The following is a 21,655-nucleotide window of genomic DNA, read 5'->3' as shown; positions in this document are numbered from 1 at the left end:
CAGCCAGATTACATTGAAGAATTGACAGTTAACGACAGTTGGCAGCCAGACATCTTTGTAGAACTCCTGGCTCTCTAAATACATGGCAATGGATAAACCACCTAGAGAGTTATAAACACAGCACAAAAAAATATCAGTTGCTCTCTTTCTTCTTTGGAAGAGATTGCGAAGACCAGATTCCTCTCTAGAACACTAAAATTCTCCACAGACCGTTCTCATCCTGGATATTCATATTTCGAACTGTTACCATTAGGGAGGCATTATGGGTGTCTCAAAATGAGGACTAATACCCTGTTTCTCCAACAATATGGCCTCCCCCAATAGGAAGTCCCAGCATGTTTTATAGGCATGAAATGAAATTAAGCCCCTCCCCCCAAATTAAGGCCTATATTAAAACATGCGAAATGGGGGGGGGGATGGTGGGGGGGGCTTGCTGTTAGGAAGTACTTTTGTTGCACACCCGGATATGGTGCTGCCTGCATTGACCCCGATACGAAGTGCCCCACCAACGCCGAGGTCAACATCCAAGCCGTCGCCACCCGCCCACCCAAAGATGCAAGGGGGGTGGGAATTAAGTCACCCCTGAAAAGACAGCCTAGCCATTTTTTCGGGGCTCAAAAAAAAATAAGACCCGGCCGTATTATATGAGAAACACAGTAGATTGAGAAACAGTTTTTTTTCCAAGGCAGTAATTGTCTTGAATTAAACAGTGCATTTGTGATTTACTATATTATTATTATTATTATTATTATTATTATTATTATTATTATTATTATTATTATTATTATTATTATTATTATTATTATTATTATTAAATACTCTGTAGTGTGATTGTGATGTGGTGTTTGGGGCACTGTGCTGGAGTTGCTTTCAAATTTCATTGTATTCATGGAATGCAATGACAATAAAGGTATTCTATTCTATTCTATAACATCCTGTCCTTGAATGGCTGGGTGGACTGGACATTAACTGAACCAGTATAAGCCCATCTATTTGCCATACGCTAAATAAATAAATAAAATGTGGCAACTGACTCATATTTATGATGGTTGCAGTTGTCTCAGGGTCATATGATCTATTTTTGTGACCTGACAAGCAAAGTCAATGGAGAAGTCGGATTCACCTAACAACTGTGTTACTAACTTAAAAACTGCAATGATTAACAAGCACTGTGGCAAGAAAGGTTGTAAAATTAATAACTGTCTTGCTTAGCAATACAAATTTTGGTTCTATTATGGTCATAAGTTGAGGGGCATTTTATAACATTCTCTTCACTGGTCTGCAGCCTTTCTATTTCTATTAAATACCAGGGGAAGGTATCATAAACCAAGTTCTCCCTTCACATCTTTTAGTAGTGGTGTTATGAGGATGTTTTCTTTTTTCTAGTTCAAAGAAATCTTCTAGCATATTTTCCATTCATAAATGTGGCAGAAATTTCTGAAAGGCTCTTTCAGCTTGGATGTGAAAAATAAAAACCATTTAGCATCCTTATGTTCTGTAGAACTTTATTTTGATTGTTAAAATACATTGGGGCTTGCCACTTTTTAAAACAAAAGCTAGAAGCAAATAGGAGGAAACAGATCACAAGACATATCACTCCATGGGAATTTCAGCATTAAAAGCTTCCTCAGTATGAGGTTGGGACATTGTCTTGGAAAATGGCTTTGGAAAGTCAACAGGGAGAGGGAGAAAGAAAACCTCTTCCTCTCAGAAACCTGAACTTGCTCATCTCTAGTTGAGTCCTGAACCTAAACACTGAGAACATTGGAAGTACATCTTGAAATGTTAGAGCTGAACTTCTGTGAGGCAGGATCTGTGGAAGGTTGGTATTACCTGAGCCCAAAGTAGGCTAGTAATGCCTCATGTTTACCAACACAAATTATGCTATCGTGGTTTCCCAATGACACCTCTGCTTACAGTCTTCTCTTCAGCCTGAGGGAGTTGTCCAGGGTGGTCAACTGGCGTAGGAAACCCCGATTGGGAATAATACCTCGATGGTCCTTGACGGTCTTTATGGCCTCCACCAAGGTCAAACGGTGATAAATCATGAGGTAGGCAAGGACCAGGGTAGCTGATCTGCTTACCCCCACGGCACAGTGAACAAGGATTCTCCCTATGGGAAGAAGGTCAATTTAAGAAAATGTCCATATCAAACATCACAAAGAAGTCAGGGGCCCAGACATTCAGTGGAAGTCATTTATTTCAGACTTTTGTCAGGTGCCCTGACAAAGAACCTCATAGTACACTATATCTTATTAGCTTTCCAGCCAGTGGTGGGATTCACATTTTTTTACTACCAGTTCTGTGGGCATGGCTTGGTGGGCTTGGCTTGGTGGGCATGGCAGGGGAAGGATACTGCAAAATCTCCATTCCCACCCCACTCCTGGGGGAAGGTTACTGCAAAATCCCATTCCCTCCCCACCCCACTAACCTGTTTTCCAGCTCCATTCTCCTCTTCAGGGCAACCAAAGAAGACCCAGCTGATCAGCTAAGACTCGGGAGGCAGAGAATGGATGGGGGTGGGTCCAGTCAGAGGTGGTATTTGCTGGTTCTCCAAACTACTTAAAATTTTCACCACCGGTTCTCCAGGACTGGTCAGAACCTGCTGAATACCACCTCTGGTTTGAACATAATTTGAAATTATTTATTTATTGTAGAAGGAAAGGGATAATCCAGGGGTGGAATCAAGAGAGGAATCAGCTTGCAGTCTTTATGTTCCCACAAGTGGTCCCAGTCCAACCCTTCTTGAATTAACACTTATCTAGTGCTGAGCATTAATTGACTAAATTCTTGTTATAGGTATGAGAAATGAATCAGCTTAACTGGAACTTAATGTATAGTCCTGATTCTTTGTGCTTGACATTTATTTAATCAATCAATTTACATGGTCACCCAATTCACAAACCGTGACTGTTGGCAGCTTCCATAGAATTGCAAACCAGAAACAAACAAAAACAACACAAATCACAACATATCTCCATCAATCCCATACTACAATCTTTCAATTTCAAATGATTAAAGATGGGATCATCCAATATTCTGGCTTTATATCTGGGAGGAAAAACCAATTCTTCAAGACCTTACAGAACACCAACAAATTTGAATTACCCACATCTTAGGGTAAGGGTGAGGGATAGGTCATTCCAGGTGGCAAGTACCAAAACAGATGGTACACTTCCTGAATCCCACCAGATGTTTTATAAAGAGGATCCAGAACATGTACATACTGTTAGATCTTGTGGGCTGAGCAAAAGCCTTCTAAACAGACTATTAGCTGTTTAGGCAAGAGCTGAGAATCTAAAAGGATCCCTGAGCTACTTGCCAACTCTGCCTGGGGAGAGTGCAACCTCACTGAGAACTACAGATGGAAAATCCACAGGTTCAGATAGTCCTCAACTCACAACCAGTTATTTAATGACTATTTGAAATTACAATATCAGTGAAAGCAATGGGGGTCACTTATGATTGGTCCTTACAGCAGCAGTCATGTGATCAAAATTATTGCAGTAGTCATGTGATCAAAATTTCGGTGCTTGGCAACCAACATGTATTTACAACTGTTGCTGTCATGTGATCACTATTTGTGACCTTCCCAGCCAGCTTCCGACAAGCAAAGTCAATGTGGAAGCCACTTTAGCTTAACAACCACAATTCAGTTAACAACTGCAGTGATTCACTGAACAATCGTGGCAAAATGGTTGTAAAATCGGTTGCAACTGGTTTAAGAACTTCCTTGCTTGGCAATGTAAATTCTGGTTGAGGGCTACCAGTACTCTACATAGACATATTCATCATCAGAGGTCCAGCTTGATTTCAAGAATTCCTTACTTTGTAGTTTGCACTTCATTGTTTAAAACTTTATCACCTCCCCCATGGCTCTGATTTAGCTGTAAAAAGAGCTTAGAAAGCAAAAAAAAAAAAAAAAAAGAGAGAGAAGTAAATAAATCTGCTAAATACAAATTGTTATATTTTGGGGAAGCTGCTATAGGTCAAACTCAAACTGGTTATACAACCTGAGAATATGAACTGGATCTCAGCAATGTTGCATTAGAAAGATACTCTATTTTGTAAACAATGGAATATCAATTGATTATATAGTTTGAATGAGAAACATGCACACATACTATATACCTATTCTAGTCATGGGTCAAGTCACACTTTTCTGTGGACTCACCTCCACTCTTGCTCAGGGCTTTGTGGATGAAATCTGCAGCAGGCTGAAAGTAGGGGCTCATATCAAAGGTGGGTGAGTCATGTGCCTCAATGCCCAGGTAGCAGATGCCAGTGCCTTCATAGTAATCTGCGCCTCCCCGCCACTTGTTGTGAGAAGCATTGAGGATGTGGGTGATGTTCAATCGGGCCAGCTCACCTCTATTGGCTGCTATATCTCTACATGGAGGGAATGATAAAGTAAGGGTCATTTACAAATTCTCAATGAAACAAATCACCGGGACCTTACATCCCAGAAGACCTTACATCTAAAGGAGCTGGCAGAGGTCATCTCAGAACTACTGCTCGACATCTTTCAAAAATCCTGGAGCACCGGGAAACTACCAGAGGACTGGAAAAGAGCTGATGTGGCTCCCATCTTCAAAAAAGGAAAAAAAAAACCAGGAAACTACAGACCAATCAGCCTAACATCAATACTCGGGAAGATACTGGAAAAGATAATTAAAAAACAGATCTGCCAACATCTAGAAATAAGTAAAATAATAACTAGCAGTCAGCATGGGTTTGTTAAAAATAGATCATGCCAAACCAATCTTATCATTTTTCAACATAGTGACCAGCGAAATACTGTGGACATAGTATACTTAGACTTCAGCAAGGCATTCGACAAAGTAGACCACAACTTACTTCTTGGGAAGCTAGAAAAAAGTGAGATAGATAGAATCACCTCCAGATGGATTTGCAACTGGCTGACAAACAGTACTCAATGAGTAGTCCTTAATGGATCGAAGTCTACATGGAAGGCAGTAAGCAGTGGGGTGCCACAAGGTTCTGTTTTAGGCCCAGTACTCTTCAATACTCTTCCTCGGTGGCATAGAGTGCAGTACTGCAAGCTACTCCTACTACAATTTGGCAGATTGAATCCCACCAGGCTCAAGGTTGACTCAGCCTTCCATCCTTCTGAGGTGGGTAAAATGAGGACCCAGATTGTTGGGGGTAATATGTTGACTCTGTAAATTACTTTGAGAAGGCTGCAATATAAAGTGGTATATAAGTCTAAGTGATATTGCTAATATCTTCATAAATGACTTAGATGAGGGATTAGAAGGGGAACTTACCAAATTTGCAGATTATACTAAACTGATAGGAATAGTAAGCACCCTAGAAGATAGGCTCAAGATCCAGATGAATCTTGACAGACTTGAACACTGGGCCCTATCTAACAAAATAAATTCAATGTAGAGAAAAGTAAAGTCCTACAATTAGGCAAGAAAAACCAAAAGCACACATATAGATTGGATGAAAGCAGGAATATTAGCAGTAACCGTGAGAGGGATCTTGGAGTCTTAGTGGACAACCAGCTAAATATAAGCCAGCGGTGTGCAGCGGCAGCCAAAAAAGCCAATGCAATCCTAAATTGTATTGAAATAGGGATACAGTCAAGTGAGGTACTACTACTACTCTATAAAGCCTTAGTAAGACCACACCTAGAGTACTGCATCCAGCTTTGGTCACCGCACTATAAAAAGATGTTGAAACTTTACAAAAAGTGCAGAGAAGAGCAACCTGGATGATGAGGGGACTGGAGTCCAAAACAAATGAAGAACTGTTACAGGAACTGGGCATGGCTAGTCTAGTGAAGAGAAGGACCAGGGGAGACATGACAGCAGTGTTCCAATATTTGAGGGGCTACCACAGAGAGGAAGGGGTCAAGCTATTTTCTAAAGCACCTGTAGGCCAGACAAGGAATAATGGATGGAAACTGAATAAGGAGAGATTTAACCTGGAAATAAGGAGAAATTTTCTGACACTGAGAGCAATCAACCAATGGAACAGCTTGCCTTCGGAAGTTGTGGGAGCTTCATCCCTGGAGGCTTTCAAGAAGAGATTGGACTGCCATCTATCAGAAATGGTGCAGGGTCTCCTGCTTGGGTGGGGGGTTGGACTAGATGACCTACAATGTCCCTTCCAACTCTGTTAATCTGTAATCTGATCCTTCTCTTGTTCCCAGAATCATTGCTTCTATCCATTCCTTCTCAAGTTTTTTTTCAATCTGCATTTAGCTGGCCTTTTTAAAAGAATATATGGTGGAGTTTTGCTAAACCAATTCCTAGCAAATGGCAGTTTTGCAGTCAGATTGATGCCTGGGATTGCGGAGGTTCATTTTATTTTGGACCAGTTAACACAGAAGCTCAGAAACCACTGTGCAAAAGATCCTGTCTGATCTTTGATTCCTGCTGCTCTTTATCATTTGTTGGGAAAGCCTTTCAGACTGAGCTACACAGTAACTTTTTTACCCAGTTGAATGTTTCCCAAATCTTGTGAGAGTATCTCCTCTGTCCTTGAAGACAGCAAATGAACTTCCTGTGCACCCAGCATCTGTTATGACAATTTTCTCCTCTATCAGTGTCTTCCTTCCTCCAAATTTGTCCTGAGATAACTATAGTAACTAATACTATAACCGCTGATGATAGAATCCTTCTTTCAAATTTTGTTGCATTATATATTTAACAAGTGATTTGTGGCAATATAGTACAGGTAGTCCTTTACCAACATTTATTTAGTGACCAATGTTATGACAGTACTGACATGATTGGTTCTCATACTTACGACAGTCACAGCATCCCCATAATCACATGATCAAATTCAGGCACTTGGCAACTAACATGTATTTATGATATGATCATCATTTATAAGCTTCTTAGTCAGCTTTATACAACAAAATCATAAGGAAAGCCAGACTCATTTAATGACTGAAGCAAAAAAGAAAGGTAATAAAATCAGATGCAATCACATGATAACTCAGTTAATGACTGCATCAGTTAGAGATGAGATTCTGGTTTCAATTGTGATTGTAAGGTGGGAACTACCTGCAAGTTCTTTCTTTTCTTTCCCCATCTGAATCCTTTCCCTAATCGCCACTATGTTGCCCCTTTGCTTCTTCCCCAACCTCCTGGAAGTGGCCTGTCTCCAGCACTGGGATCAATACGTACTGATCTCCCAGGTAAAGTCCTGGACAGACCTCATCCACATGGTTACAGGCTGTCTTCCCCGTGTACAGGAGTCTCTCAAGTTCAAAAACACTGAGGATGGGGTGGCTGACGGTGTCATCATGCGTCCTCCAGACAGGAGATCTAGATGTATTCCTGGAGAACCGAGACATGAATGCCATGGGTGCCACTGTGCCCCCTGTTGCATCCCGGGCTGCTACAGGGGGCTGGGCTGGGGCCCAGATAGTATTTCTGCTATGACCAACACCCACGGTTGGTTTCTAATCTGAAAAAGAAAGGAGAACGGTATCAGAAGCATCATCTCCTGAGATTCTCATGAAGTTGGACATTTCCTGTATCAGCTGCATTGTAAACGTTGATCCTGATCCTGTAAAGAAAATTTTAAAAAGGCATTTTTAAGAAGATTCCTTCTTCCACCACCCACGGTATTTATTTTTTTATTATTGATTTATTATGAAATTTATTTGGCACCCATCTCGTATCAAAAACTCTTACAATATAAAACATTAAAAACATTAAAGTCATCAGTTATAAAATAACAAAGTTGATAAAACCAGATAAAATCATTAACATAAGATAGCAAAGGAGGTGCCAGGAGGTTCATGGGGATGGGGTAGGATTAGATTTTAATTAGTCAAACACCTCCAGTGTGACGTTCCCCCATTAGGTCACCAAGCCATCTGGCAAATCCAGATCTTAAGACTCTCACAAAAAGTCAGGAGGATGGGAGCCAGTCTCACCTCAGGAGTTAAGATGTTCCAGTGAGCAGGAGCCATGGCAGAGAAGGCTCTTCTCTGGGATTTCATCCAAATCAAATTCCTTGGCTGACAGGATCTGCAATCTGCTCCTTTGATTATAGCTGAATCAGCACTAGCATTGTGTGTGTGTTTGTGTGTGTGTGTGTGTGTAGAATATTCTAACAGAGCAGAGGGAGGGAAAATTTCAGGGGCTGCAAGAGAGGCTGTAGCCAGAGGACACTTTAACGTACAAAGGATAGGAAGGGATGGTGAGCTCAGAACTAGTCATTTATTGTTAATGGCCTAAAGTCCCTGGGAATGGGTGGCCAAACAATTTAGTAAGTGAACAAACAAATGAATGAAAGTTTGGCTAATGGTAGTTCTCACGCAGGGTTCAAGCCCTGAGTTAAAATGTAGGTTCTTTCCACTAAAGAAACCAGCTTCCTTCTACATCATAACTTTACTCAACTTACCTCCTCAACTTACAACCACAATTGAACCCAAAATTTCTATTGCTAAGTTAGACATTTATTAAATGAGTTTCCCCCCATTTCTTTCTTCCTACATTTGTTAAGTGAATAACTGCAATTAAGTTAGTAACATGACTGTTAAGTGAATCTGGCTTCACCATTGACTTTGCTTGTCTGAGGTCACAAAAGGCACTGTAAGGCACTGTAAGACACTGTAACCATCATAAATATGACTCAGTTGCCAAGTGAATTTTGATCACATGACCCTGGGGAAATTGCAATGGTCATAAGTGTGAAAAATGGTCATAACTCACTTTTCCAGTGCCGTTGTAACTTTGAATGGTCATTTAATGAACTGTTGTAAGTTGAGGACTACCTGTAGTTTCTGAATAAGCCCATTTGCAAAATATTATGAATCAAGATCTAACCAAGCATTCAGGCTCATGCAAGCAAACTGTCAGGGTTCCAGAAAATGCCACTCCAATTAAAAACTCAGAGACAGGCATTTTCTCAGTTTCCTTTTATTAGAGTAGGTATACTAACATATCTGGGAAATCCTGAATCTGAAAGTTCTGGGTTTCCCTCCAATAAGTAAAAAATTACAAATCCACCCCCTGCCCCCATCATTCCATCACATGCCCCAATCACCATCCGTCCCAACTTGAGATGTCCCCTCTACTACTACTCAGCCAGGTGATTATGTCTAATCACATACTCTCCATAAAATCCCCTCTCCCATCTTCCCATGCTCAGGAATGTGGCAGCATGGAAGCTTCTAGTGCTAATATGGCTTCAAAAGCTGTCAGTAACCAGTCTTCAACTCATTAAACTTAGCATATTGTGCCAACGTAGTCGCTTGATTTAAAATTATGGGAACACTATTAATGATTTCCTTATACAGATATTGCTTCCATGTAGAAAGCTATGTGTATATGAGAAAATTATTGTTACAAGTGCATGCAGTTAGAACACAAAGTCATCTTAGTGTGCCTTTTCCTATTGTTTTGCAGTTGCTGGTTCTCTTAGGTGAAGCTGGCAGCCATGAAGGAAATTCAGTCCTTGAGTTACATCAGTTCCTCTATTAGGAAAACAAGAGCTGGTACATCAAACTTCATTCCGATGATTGATGGATTGATGGATTTATCAATGGTTCAACTTGGAACAAAATACATCTTCAGTAAATAATAATTAAATCCTTACAAAAACAATATGATGGAGAAACATTAAAAACAAACTATGAAGACCCAAGGATGAAAAATACTGGGAAACATTCCTAGTCGAACCACAGACAACTACAATGATCTAATACATATCGATTTTACAGAAGACAATGTTGAAAAAGCACTACGCAATCTAAAACCATCTCTATCTATTGGACCGGACGGAATATGTGCCTACTTCTTAAAAAAGCTATCCACTGCCATAGCCGAACCTCTAAGCATAATCTTTGAAAAATCTTTCAGGACCAGCTCCTTGCCAAAACTATGGTCACATGCCACGGTCCCCATCTTCAAAAAGGGAGACCCCAGCCTAGTTGAAAATTACAGACCAATCTCTTTATGCTGCATCACCTGTAAAGTCATGGAATCAATTATTAACCAATCCATCATCCTCCATTTAGAAACAAACAACCTACTCTCTAATAAACAATTTGGTTTCAGGAAAAAACTATCTGCAACTCTTACACTGCAAAAACATATGGACTACACAACTCGATCAGGGCAAAGCAATAGACACAATCTACATAGACTTCTGTAAAGCCTTTGATTCAGTGGTACATGACAAACTACTCCTAAAACTAAAATCTTACGGTATCTCTGAACACCTGCATAACTGGATAGAAGCATTCCTGTAAAACAGACAACAAATGGTCAAAATTGGGAGCCCTATTCCAGAGAGGCAACACCCAGCCAGGCTTCAGGGGCCCTGTCCAGCCTAGATACGCTGCCCGCCCGGCTCCTTTCATTCCAGTTCAACCTGCAGGTGCTTGGTATGTACCACCTCCCCAACCATGACCCAGGCCGGACCAAATATCATTTAAGGCTGTATTCGATGGCTGCCATGAACATTTCAATTACTTCCTCACTCGAATCCAATCTCATATAGAACAATTTGGGAATCAATACGCCACAGAGCGCGATTTGGTTATGGCCATAACAGATGGGATGAATGAAGGGGATGCTTCAGACTGGGTGGCCCAATTACACAACGAACAAGCCCCCGAATTATACAATGTAAACAGATTTATTCAATGATTAAGACTCAGATTTGAAAATTCAGGCAGGGTGGCAGAGAATGAAAAGAAATTAATGGAAATGAGGCAAGGCAAGCGACCCTTGTCAGAATTCATTTGGGACTTTAGAAGGGTCACAAGCCACCTCATGGACTGGCCTGAAAGAATGACTTTACACTATTTTTAAAATGCCATTGATTCAGAAGTAACAAAGGCCTGTGAAATTAGGGGAATCCCAGAGACCTTACAATCGTGGTATGTCATATCCCTCAGCTTAGTTCGCAGCATCAGCCCACACAGGAAACCCCTTCCAGCAGCCCTGCCTAAGAGAATTGTGGCTAGGAGGCTATTTACTGGGTCAGCTGAACCTGCTCGTACCTAACCTACCAGGGTGCTGAAATGTTACGTATGTGGCCAAGACAGCCATAGAGCAGCAGACTGTCTGGCCCCTGCTCCTGTACCACAAGCTCCGCAGTCAAAGTCTAATCCAGTTGTTAGAGGTCAGAAGAATCAAGAAAGATCTCCAGCTGAGAAAGCCCCCTCTGCGCAGATGGGAGCAACGGACCACCAGACCGCCACCACGTCCCCAAGAACGCGACCTGCGAAGACGACCCAATGGTGAGTGATCCCATCATACCTTTTACAGTCAAGGTTAAGTTAGCGGTACCAAACATGGGGGAGGCTAGGGAGTTAGAAGCTGTCATTGATACTGGGTGTTCTAGATGCCTTATCAGACTCCCCATCATTGAACAATTGGGCATAAAGACTAACCCGCTAAAACGCCCAATCAGATTTGAGTATGTGGATGGAACCTTAATTGGGGGGGGCAGCCACCCAAATGACAGAATTGATCAAGATGGAATTAGGCCCTCATTGCAAACTCATATGCTTCATAGTGGCCCCCAGGATGTCAGAATCAATCATATTGGATCTTGCTTGGCTAGATAAATGGGCCCCTACAATCAAATGGGAGGATGGATTCAGGAAAATCCTCATTGGACCGGGCCCATTGCCCCCTCTTCCTCCCACAACAGTCAACTTGAAACCAACCCCTGAGCCAGCATCCACAGCATCCCACCTTCTCCCAGATAACCCCCAATTACCCAACCAATACCAAGACTTGGCTGAAGCATTCAGTGAAGAAGAGTGTAATGTTTTACCTCCCCATCGAGCCACTGATTGCAGCATAGAATTAGAACCCGGGGCAAAACTACCAAAACCAAAGATGTATTCCATGACACCTGCTGAAATGACTTAATTAAGGAAATACATCAACCAAAATTTGGACCGAGGTTTTATTGAACCTGCCAAATCAAGATTAGCTGCCCCCGTGTTGTTCAAAGATGGTGGGTTGAGATTATGTGTAGACTTTTTTGACGCTGTGTACGTCAAAAACATGTACCCTCTCTCCCTCATGAAGCACTTATTGAACCACCTGTTGAAAGGCAAGGTATTCACCAAGCTAGATCTCAGAGAATCTTACTACCGGGTCCACATCAAAGAGGGATATGAGTGGGAAACAGCTTTTAACTGCCCTTTGGGTAGCTTCCGATTCAAAGTCATGCCTTTCAGACTTCAGAGGGCTCCCACAGTGTTTATGCAACTCATCAATGAGGTGCTACACCCAGACTTTTATCGGGGGGGTCCTCGTATATCTTGATGACAAACTTCTAGCTGCCAAATTATATGTGAAACTCTCAAAATGTGAATTCCACAAACAGTTGCTGGATTATTTAGGCTACTAAATATCCAACCTGGGAATTGAAATGGGCCCTGGAAAGGTGAAAGCAGTGCTGGACTGGCAACCCCCCAGAACCCAAAAACAACTTCAAAGTTTTTTAAGGTTTGCCAACTTCTATAGACAATTCATTCTGTCCTTTGCTGAAGTTGCCCTCCCTTTAATGGAGCTATTAAAAATGGGCCCGTCACCCACCAAACCAAAGCCAAGTCAACCCCTGGCTTGGAATATGGACTGTCAGAAAGCTTTCGAGACCTTAAAACACCTCTTTGTAGCTGAGCCCATCCTCCAGCACCCAGATGCGACCAAGCCTTTTATTGTCCAAACTGATGTGAGTGATGTAGTGGTGGCAGCTGTTCTGCTGCAAAAAGACTCTCAAAACTGATGGATGCCCTGCGCTTATGTGTCCAAAAAGCTGACGGACACAGAGCAAAGGTGGGTGGTCTGGGAGAAAGAAGCATTCACCTTATGATGGGCTTTATTGACTTGGAGCCATTTCCTAGAAGGGGTGCCGGATCCCTTTGAGGTATGGACTGATCACAAAAACCTTGAGGCTCTAAAGACCCTTAGGAGATTATCACCCAAACAAGTCTGCTGGGCCCAATACTTCAACCGGTTCAACTTCAACATTAAATATATCCCTGGAGGGAAAAACATATTGGTGGACGCCCTGTCCAGAAAACCTCAGTTTGACAGCCACTGAGAGGAAATAGTACAAGCCTTAATTTCAGAAGCTCAATTGGCAGGCCAAGTAACCACTCGAGCCCAAGCCAACCGCAACCTCAAATGCCTGGAAGATAAGCTGACCGCAGAATTGAAAACTGCCCTATTGACTGATCCTTGGTTCCTGGACCATCAAACCAAGTTAACAATGAATGAAGGACTAGCTTTATCTACCCACAACCCTAAGACTACTGGTCCTAAATTGTAGCCACGACTCGTGGCTGGGAGGCCACTTCGGATTCTTAAAAAACCTACATTTACTGAGAAGACAGTTTTGGTGGCCAAAACTGAAACCTGACATTGAGGACTATGTAAAAAGTTGCTCAATTTGTGGCACAATGAAACACAGAACTGGAAAAACCCCTGGCCTCCTTCAACAAGTCACTGAACCAACCCAACTATGGAAGAAATCGCAATGGACTTTATTGTGGAATTACCTGAGAGTGAAGGGATACGATCATTTGGACTGTAATTGACTTATTCTCTAAACAGGCCTACTTTATAGCCTGTAAAGGACTTCCATATGCTAAGAAGCTTGCAAAGCTATTCGTGAAACATGTCTATAGACTACATGGAGTACCTAGTAGAATAATATCAGACAGACGGGTACAATTTACTGCAAAATTTTGGAGGGAATTTTTGAAGTCCATTGGGTCCTCCCAAGGATTATCCTCAGCTTTCTATCCTGCTTGTAATGGAGCAGCGGAGAGGGCTAACGCCATGATTGAACAATACATTAGATGCTATGTAAATTATCAACAAGAAAATTGGGCTGAGTTATTACCTTTTGCAGAGGTTGCTTACAATAATGCAGTACATAGCAGCATGGGGTTGACTCCATTCCAAATCAACAATGGAATGGATTTTGTCCCTATGCCAGAGTTACCTAGACAACCTCCCTCATGCATGTCCCTAACAGAATGAATGAACTCATTAAAGAAAGGTTGGGAAGATACAAAAAAAGGTTTTACCGAAGCTGCAAAAAATTATAAAAAACAGGCAGATAAACATAGATCCCTTCAACCGCCCTTTAAAGTGGGAGACAAAGTATATTTGACAGCCAAGTATCTTAGGTTGAAAGTGCCCAGTAAGAAACTGGGGCTAAAATTCTTGGGTCCGTTCCCAATTTCAAAAATAATCAATCCGGTCACTGTCCAATTAAGTCTTCCACGACTATTAGGGAAGATTCATCCAGTGTTCCATTGTAGTTTACTAAAACCAGCTGCTACATCAATGTTAAGACCACTGCCAATCGCTCCCCCTGACCCATTAATGGTACAGGGGGAAACACATTATGAAATTATGAAAATACTTGATTCTAGATTATACCGTGGACGATTGCAATATTTGGTCTTATGGAAGGGATACCCTCTCTCAGATGCTAGTTGGGTAAAGAGTTGGGATGTCCATGCTGATCAATTGGTTCCCCAATTCCCTGAGGACTTCCCCCACAAATCAAAGGGTCCTCGTGGAGGGGGGAGAGAGGGTTAAGGACAATGTATCTGTTTTGGTTGTTTTTCTTTTAGGAGAAGGAGTTTTCAAACGTTCAAATGTTCTACCATCATCGCAGTGCCAAAGAATCCCTCCATCAAGGAACTGAATGACTACAGACCAGTTGCTCTAACATCTGTAGTTATGAAAATCTTTGAAAGGCTTGTGCTGTCCCACCTGAAAACCATCATGGATCCATTGTTAGATCCCATGCACTTTGCATTCCGAGCAAATAGATCTACAGATGATACTGTTAACATGGCTCTGCATTACATCCTACAACACCTTGAATCTCCAAATACCTACGCAAGGGTCCTCTTTGTAGACTTCAGTTCAGCATTCAATACCATCATTCCAGACACTCTTCTAAGTAAATTAAATCAACTAGCGGTACCTGAACACACTTGTAAGTGGATCATAAGCTTCCTAACAGACAAGAAGCAGCAGGTGAAGCTAGGCAGAATCACATCCGATACCTGTACAATCAGCACAGGGGCCCCCCAAGGCTGTGTGATATCTCCACTTCTCTTCTGCCTATATACCAATGACTGCATATCAAATGATCCATCTGTTAAAATACTGAAGTTTGCTGATGACACAACAGTAATTGGTCTCATTCGAGACAACTATGAATCTGCATATAGACAGGAGGTTATACAACTTGCCTCATGATGTAACCAGAACAATTTGGAACTGAACACACTCAAAACTGTAGAAATTGAGGTAGACTTTAGAAGAAACCCTCCCATACTTACAATAGAAAAAGAAACCCTCCCTCTTACAATACTAGACAACACAGTATCAACAGTAGAAACCTTCAAATTTCTAGGTTCTACTATATCACATGACCTAAAATGGACATCTAACATCAAAAACGTCATCAAAAAGCACAACAAAGAATGTTCTTTCTGCACCAACTCAGAAAGCTCAAACTGCCCAAGGAACTGCTAATGCAGCTCTACAGATGAATTATTGAGTCTATCATCTGCACCTCTATAACTGTCTGGTTTGGTTCTGCAACCCAACAGAACAGACACAGACTTCAGAGGATAATAAGGGCTGCAGAAAAAACAATTACTACCCACCTGCCTTCAGTCGAGGACCTGTATACTGCATGAGCCAAAAAGAGGGCTGTGAAAATAGACCCCTCACATCCTGGACATAAACTGTTTCAACTCCTTCTCTCAAAACGACGCTATAGAGCATTGCACACCAGAACAACTAGACACAAGAACAGTTTTTTCCTGAAAGCCATCACTCTGCTAAATAAATAATTCCCTCAACACTGTTCAACTATTACAAAGTCTGCACTACTATTACTGTTAATTTTCTCATCACTCCTTATCACCCATCTCCTCCCACTTGAGATTGTAGGACTGTAACTTTGTCACTTGTATCCTTATGATTTATATTGACTGTTTTCTAGTATGATTTGAGTGTTGATTGTACCCTATGATTATCATTAAGTGTTGTACGTTATGATTCTTGATTCTTAACAAATGTATCTTTTCTTTATGTATACTGGGAGTATTTACACCAAGACAAATTCCTTGTGTGTCCAATCACACTTGGCCAATAAAGTATTCTATTCTATTCTATGGCAGGGGGAGAGGGGTTAAGGACAATGTATTAACCCCTGTATCTGTTTTGGTTGTTTTTATTTTAGGAGAAGGAGTTTTCAAGGGGGGGGGACACCTGTCAGCTCTGAGATCAGCTGCCACAAGAAAATATGTGAACAATGAAGGGGGGTGAGGGAGTTGAACAGTTCAAGGTTATTTAGTATGTTGCATTAAAACATTCCAGCTGCAGTTAATTGGTTCTCATGATTTATGAAGTGCAGTAAGTGGGAGGAGATAGGGTGGACTTTGTGAGATGCGCTGGGAATGAGTTTCAGTTTTGGAAATTTCCATCGCCCTACCAGAGCTGTTTCTAATAAATCAATTGGAGATCATGCTTGTCTTGGAGTGATTGTTTACTATGGATAATTTCTGGATGCCTAACACTCTGCATGACAACTTGGTCAGATCTTACCAGAGAAAAAGAAGTAAATGAAGATAGACAATCCAGCAAAAAAACAACAACCTTAGTCCTATGAAGGGTTTTATAGGTAAGAACCAGCATTTTGAACTGCAATAATAATCAGTTAGTTTGGTTGATTTTTTTTGTTGGTTTCAAGTTGTCCTTGACTTATGACCACAACTGAGCCTGAAATTTATGTTGCTAAACAAGGCGGTTGTTAAATGGGTCATGTCCCATTTTTCAACCTTTTTGCCATGGTTGATAAGTGAATCACTACATTTGTTAAGCGAATCATGTGGTTGGCTTCCCCAATTGACTTTGTTTGTCAGAAACTCCTTAGAAAGGTTAAGTGACAATCCCAGGACCCCAAGATGCTGCATCCATAAATACATGCCAGTTGCCAGGCACCCAAAGCTATGGTAATGGGGATGCTGCAACAGTCATAAATGTGAGAACTGGTCATAAGTCACTTTTTTCAGTAAAATTATAACTTTGAACAATCATTAAACAAACAGTTATAGGTCAAGGACTACGTGTAATTAGCTTGATTTTTCAGCAATCTTTTTCTACAGGTGTCTTGGGTTCTGTAGTGTAGTGTAGCACTGTGCTTTATGTACTGGGCTTCTCTTTTGAAAGCAGAGAAGTCCACCAGATATATTAAATGTTGCATTCTCTCCTGGCCTTGAGCCCTGGCAAATGCTCAGTATTGATGTCCTTGTAAGCAATCTCAACTCCTGCACTTATTATTAGATTTGTCCAATGTATATATGATTGAGGCTCTCTTTGAACATAAAAAACAGGAAATCAGAAAAACAGAATGCTTTTGTCAAATAGAAGAATTGGAACAGGTTTGATCTGATCTTCAAAAGATCTATAAGATATGCTGACAATCTAGGCTAAAAAAAAATCCATGATGCCTTTTACATATTACTAAAGTGAAGACACAAAACACTTTCTGTTGAATGACTATTTTTACTCTGTCTGTTTCCATCTACTGAACTACTTCTTTGCTTTCAACTCCATGCAGAGTTGCTGCTGTCCAATTTAGACAAATTTAGCCTGTCTTTTGTTAAAAACAAATAAGCAAGCTGAGCCCTAAATGCCACCTCTGGATTTATTAATAGGTTTTCTAACATTTTGCATTAGCTTTAATCTAATGAAGGTGGGAGGACTCTTTTCTCTTAATGCCTGTACTGACAAAGTTAAATGAATCAGGGTCTGTGTGGGCTCAGTTGTTGCTTTCCTTCAAAATGAGGTTTTGCCAGCCACAGTTATGCCAATATGAGGGAGGGCTGACAGGGCAGAATGTGCATGAAAAGGTCTGGCAGGTGCTAACACTTTGGACAGAGAGCTAAGAGCAACAGAGGAAATATGCTAAGAGCTAGGGAGGAGAAGAAATTGTGTTTTCCTCCTAATGTAATCTCTTGTAATAATGTTTTGCTGGCAGGACCTGGAGAACATTTTGAAGAAACCCATGGAATTCCAGTAAGGGGAGACTTCTATAGATTCTGGCTTGCTATATTTGGTCAGAAATGGCAGCCAGTGATAGAAGTGCAAGTTTAGAGAGTCAGTTTCTGACATTTTCACTTAATAAAGAATGGCGTAGTAGTGTTAAGGAAAAATTCATTTGAGTTCACAAAGAAACACTCTTGAATATTTACTGAATCTGGTTATTAAATTTTCTGGGTTCACATGATACAGTGAATCATAAACTAATCAAATGGGCATGGTTCACCCAGCAGGCTAAACAAAGAAAAGAAAAGAACAATAGAACATTATGTAGACTTATGCAAATTCGCCTACTTAAACATTAGGTTAAGGATAATGGCATGAAGAGAGGGATTCCAGATACTGTATCTTGTGTCCTTCGGTTGTTTCCATAATCCTTGATGACTGTCCATACAGGATAGGGCTTATAAAAGGCTTAGTCCAAATCACCTAGAGACCACTGGATTGCTTGTGATGTTTTAGACTTAAACTTCCATAATCCTTGACTGTTGTCCTCCCAGGATAGGATTTAAGAGAAGCTTAGTCCAAAGCATCTAGAAGACACTGGGTTGCTTTTTCCTGGATCACAACCAACATTAGGCTAAGCCAGGGAAGTGCAATCTGATTTAGAGTAAAGACATAGTAGGCTCAGAAAAAAAATGCCCAAAATCAGGGCAAAGAAGTCAGAAGGGGAAAAAATCATGCTATTTAGTTTCATCATTTAATCATTAGATTTAGTTTCTTTTCATCTTATAATTACATTAAAAGTTCAATGGTAGCTTTTATAGGTCTTCTGAAGAGTCATACTCAAGACTTAAAGTTGCCAAAGACCAAATTATCTACCCTTAAGTAGCTGGACCAAATGTTGGTTGCAAAAATAAAACATATTTTTGCACAATCGGCTTCTGAATAACAGAACACAGCTTCCTCGCTTTCCAATGGGGCCATCTGGGATCATTCAAAGCTTACTGGGAAACTCAGTTGAGAATGTTTCTGGAGAAGGTGTGAAGTCATACAGGAGACAACCCTGGGATATGTGGAATTCTGTTTTCTCCCTATTGAATAACTGCATCCAACCTCCATAGAACCAGAAACTTAAAGAACTCTGATCATTCTCATTTTAGAAATTGTGCCAAATAATCACATCATGATAAATCTGCCAAAGACTACTGTTGTTACTGAGGATATATGTAATCCTTTCACTAGTTCCCAATTACTAACATTTCTCCACTGTTGCCAGCAACCTATTTTCTGTGCTTGGAAGACATTCAGGGGTGGGTTTCTACCAGTTCTGTCCACCTCTGTAGAACCGGTCGCTCTGAAGAGCAGCAGACATAGAACTGGTTCTATGTCTGATGATGTTTTTGTCCACCTGCCCACCCGGGCTCTTACCTGAACTTTATTTCCTGATTTTTCAATTTCAGCTGCTGAACGAGCCACAGCTGCAGTTAAAAAAGCAGGAAAACAGGGCTGTTTCAAAGGCTGCATCTCTGCACACAGCATAATGATGATGATTTACAGGCGCGCAGCTCACAGCATGCTGGGAAGCTCGTAAATCCCAAATCGGTAGTTAACCCTGTCGTATCCCACCCCTGAAGACATTTAATGGTCCATTTCCCAGTTCTCTCCATCACCCAAAATCAGGATAATGGCACTGGCAAGTATAATCCACATTTTAGTAATGGAGACCATCTGGAGATGTTGGTGTGTGTTTATTTATAAATGAAATCTATAGGCTGCTCAACTCAGAGTGACTCTGGGTGGTGTATAAGATAAAAACAATCTAATATGATTCAAAGAAAAGAAGACAATAACCCAGAGATCCTTACACTGTGAACAAGCTAACAAAATTTCCATAGCAGCCCAAACTTCCTTACCAAGGGCCTGGAGAAAAAGGAAGGTCTTTCAAGTGTTGAAAGCACAACTGGATCAGAACAATTCAAACCTCTGGGAGGTGGTATTCCAGAGGGCAGATGCAGTGGCCAAGATGACTTGCCATCTAGGTCTAACATAGTTTTAATGATAAGTACTACATCATGCTTACTTTGTCAGATTTACTAGACAGGCATACATTTTTAGCATTTAGGAATATTTAACCCACTTAATCACACTTCTACAACACAGTTGGATAAAGTTTCAGACATACATCTTCATTCTATTTTATCAAACATCCTTGGATACTGTAAAGTTCTATGCTATTCTCACTATGTGAACAAATGTTTATTCATTATTTTAAAGCAAGTTCAAACCAGTGACCATTGCAACATGGCGAAGCATTTGGGTGTATCTTCAGCTCCACCTTTCCTTCTGTTCCACAGTGTTGTATGTGCCATGCATTTCTCTCTTAATAATCCCCATGGATCATTAGAAGAGAAAAAATACTGACTTGTTCCTCCTCATTGTTCAGTTTGCCTCACTGCCTACTCCCACACCCTCATGTGTGCAGGCAAAGAAGCCATATTTTCATCCTGTGCATTACACAAGGTTCTTTTGCAAGCATAGAACCTGATGTATGGATTATCTGATCTATCTTTACAATCATGCTGTATGGGAGACCATTCATAGTTTCATTTTACATAGGCAGAATAACTAAGTACAATTTGGATTTGGGGCATCTTGTCTTCAGTGTTCAATTCAACCTCTGGATGAAGTCAAAGGTCTTCATCTTTTCCACCCTTCTGCCACCACTTTGCTCCTCCTGCAATGGTCTCCTGGCCCAATAACCATTTCAATTATATAAGGACCCTTTGGGCTCTGACAGGCATTAAGAAAACAGGAAAGTCACTGAGGACTGTGAAGGCTGAGATGGTTAGGAATGAAATCAGTTCCTTCATGCTTAGAGATAACAAGGGATGTATCCTACAAAAGTCCAGGTATCTGCCAAAATGATCTAAATTCCTTTTCTGAGTGAAGTTGTTTAAAGGAATGACCCAGATCACAATTGCTGGAGCACCACTCAGTCTCAGATCTTTCTCCCTCTCCTTCACCATCCTTGAACTTCCAACACAACCAAATCCATTCAGCCCTAGCCAGACAAAAACATGCACAACATAGAAAGCTCTCTTTCTCTTGGCAGCTTCTCAGAGGCAAGAGAAATCAGACATAGACTTCTTTGGCCCTGAGGAGGAGAGGAGTGATCAATTCTGCACACTTGGCAGTCAAAGAGAGAAAAGCAGAACACAAGACAGGAGACATCCCAGTTCTCTTACCTTTGTTAAAGCTGTGATATTTTTTTCTCAGGCAGCTGGCAAATCTAGCCAGCCATTTCTCCCCTTTTCTGTGCTGCTGTTCCTGCTGTTGCTGCCACTCCCAATGTTATGGCTGTGAGGAGGAAAAAAGGCTGCAGTCTTCACGTCTATTTTAAGCCCCGGCATGTCCAGGGGCACATTTGTTTCCTATCCAACAATGGATGGCAGAGAGAGAGGGAGGGAGTCAAGGCAGCATAGAGGCAGTTGCTTTGACTGAGAGACACGTGGAAGCACACACCACACAGGAGAAGCACAGCTACCCTCTCATCCACTGTGTGTTTCCCAGGCATGTGGGGTTGCTCATGCTGGCTTAACAGGATAAATGCC

The 21,655-nt window shown here is 41.2% G+C and overlaps 1 protein-coding gene across 2 annotated transcripts; it reads right to left on the bottom strand.

The window, feature by feature from the left end:
- Positions 1-1,488: 1,488 nt before the first annotated feature.
- Positions 1,489-21,426, bottom strand: DUSP26 (dual specificity phosphatase 26). 2 transcript variants are annotated; one of them, XM_026671350.2, is made up of 4 exons: positions 21,290-21,426; positions 7,164-7,446; positions 4,175-4,389; positions 1,489-2,113 (listed from the first exon to the last, which is right to left on the bottom strand). In XM_026671350.2, the coding sequence occupies exons 2-4, from the start codon at positions 7,340-7,342 to the stop codon at positions 1,914-1,916; spliced, it is 594 nt and encodes a 197-aa protein (XP_026527135.1). In that variant the 5' UTR covers positions 7,343-7,446; positions 21,290-21,426; the 3' UTR covers positions 1,489-1,913. The 2 variants fall into 2 exon arrangements, with proteins under 2 accessions (XP_026527135.1, XP_087826109.1); XM_087969983.1 differs by having other exon boundaries at positions 7,193-7,446; positions 21,290-21,403.
- Between the last annotated feature and the right edge of the window lie 229 nt (positions 21,427-21,655).

Source organism: Notechis scutatus, chromosome 7 (assembly GCF_049901735.1).
Source record: "Notechis scutatus isolate UNSWTSFEM ecotype Mainland chromosome 7, rNotScu1.2, whole genome shotgun sequence".
In the NCBI taxonomy this organism is placed as follows: Eukaryota; Metazoa; Chordata; class Lepidosauria; order Squamata; family Elapidae; genus Notechis; species Notechis scutatus.
Note: the sequence above shows the minus strand (reverse complement) of the source record. Positions and strands in the feature narration are given on the sequence as shown.

Excerpts from the sequence above, each read along its gene's own strand:
- DUSP26 (XM_026671350.2), bottom strand. The coding sequence starts at position 7,342 with ATGGCATTCATGTCTCGGTTCTCCAGGAATACATCTAGATCTCCTGTC. Across the intron at positions 4,390-7,163 it reads GGACTTTACCTGGGAGATCA|AGATATAGCAGCCAATAGAG; the intron begins GTACGTATTGAT and ends CCCTCCATGTAG. Across the intron at positions 2,114-4,174 it reads AGCCCTGAGCAAGAGTGGAG|GGAGAATCCTTGTTCACTGT; the intron begins GTGAGTCCACAG and ends TTCTTCCCATAG.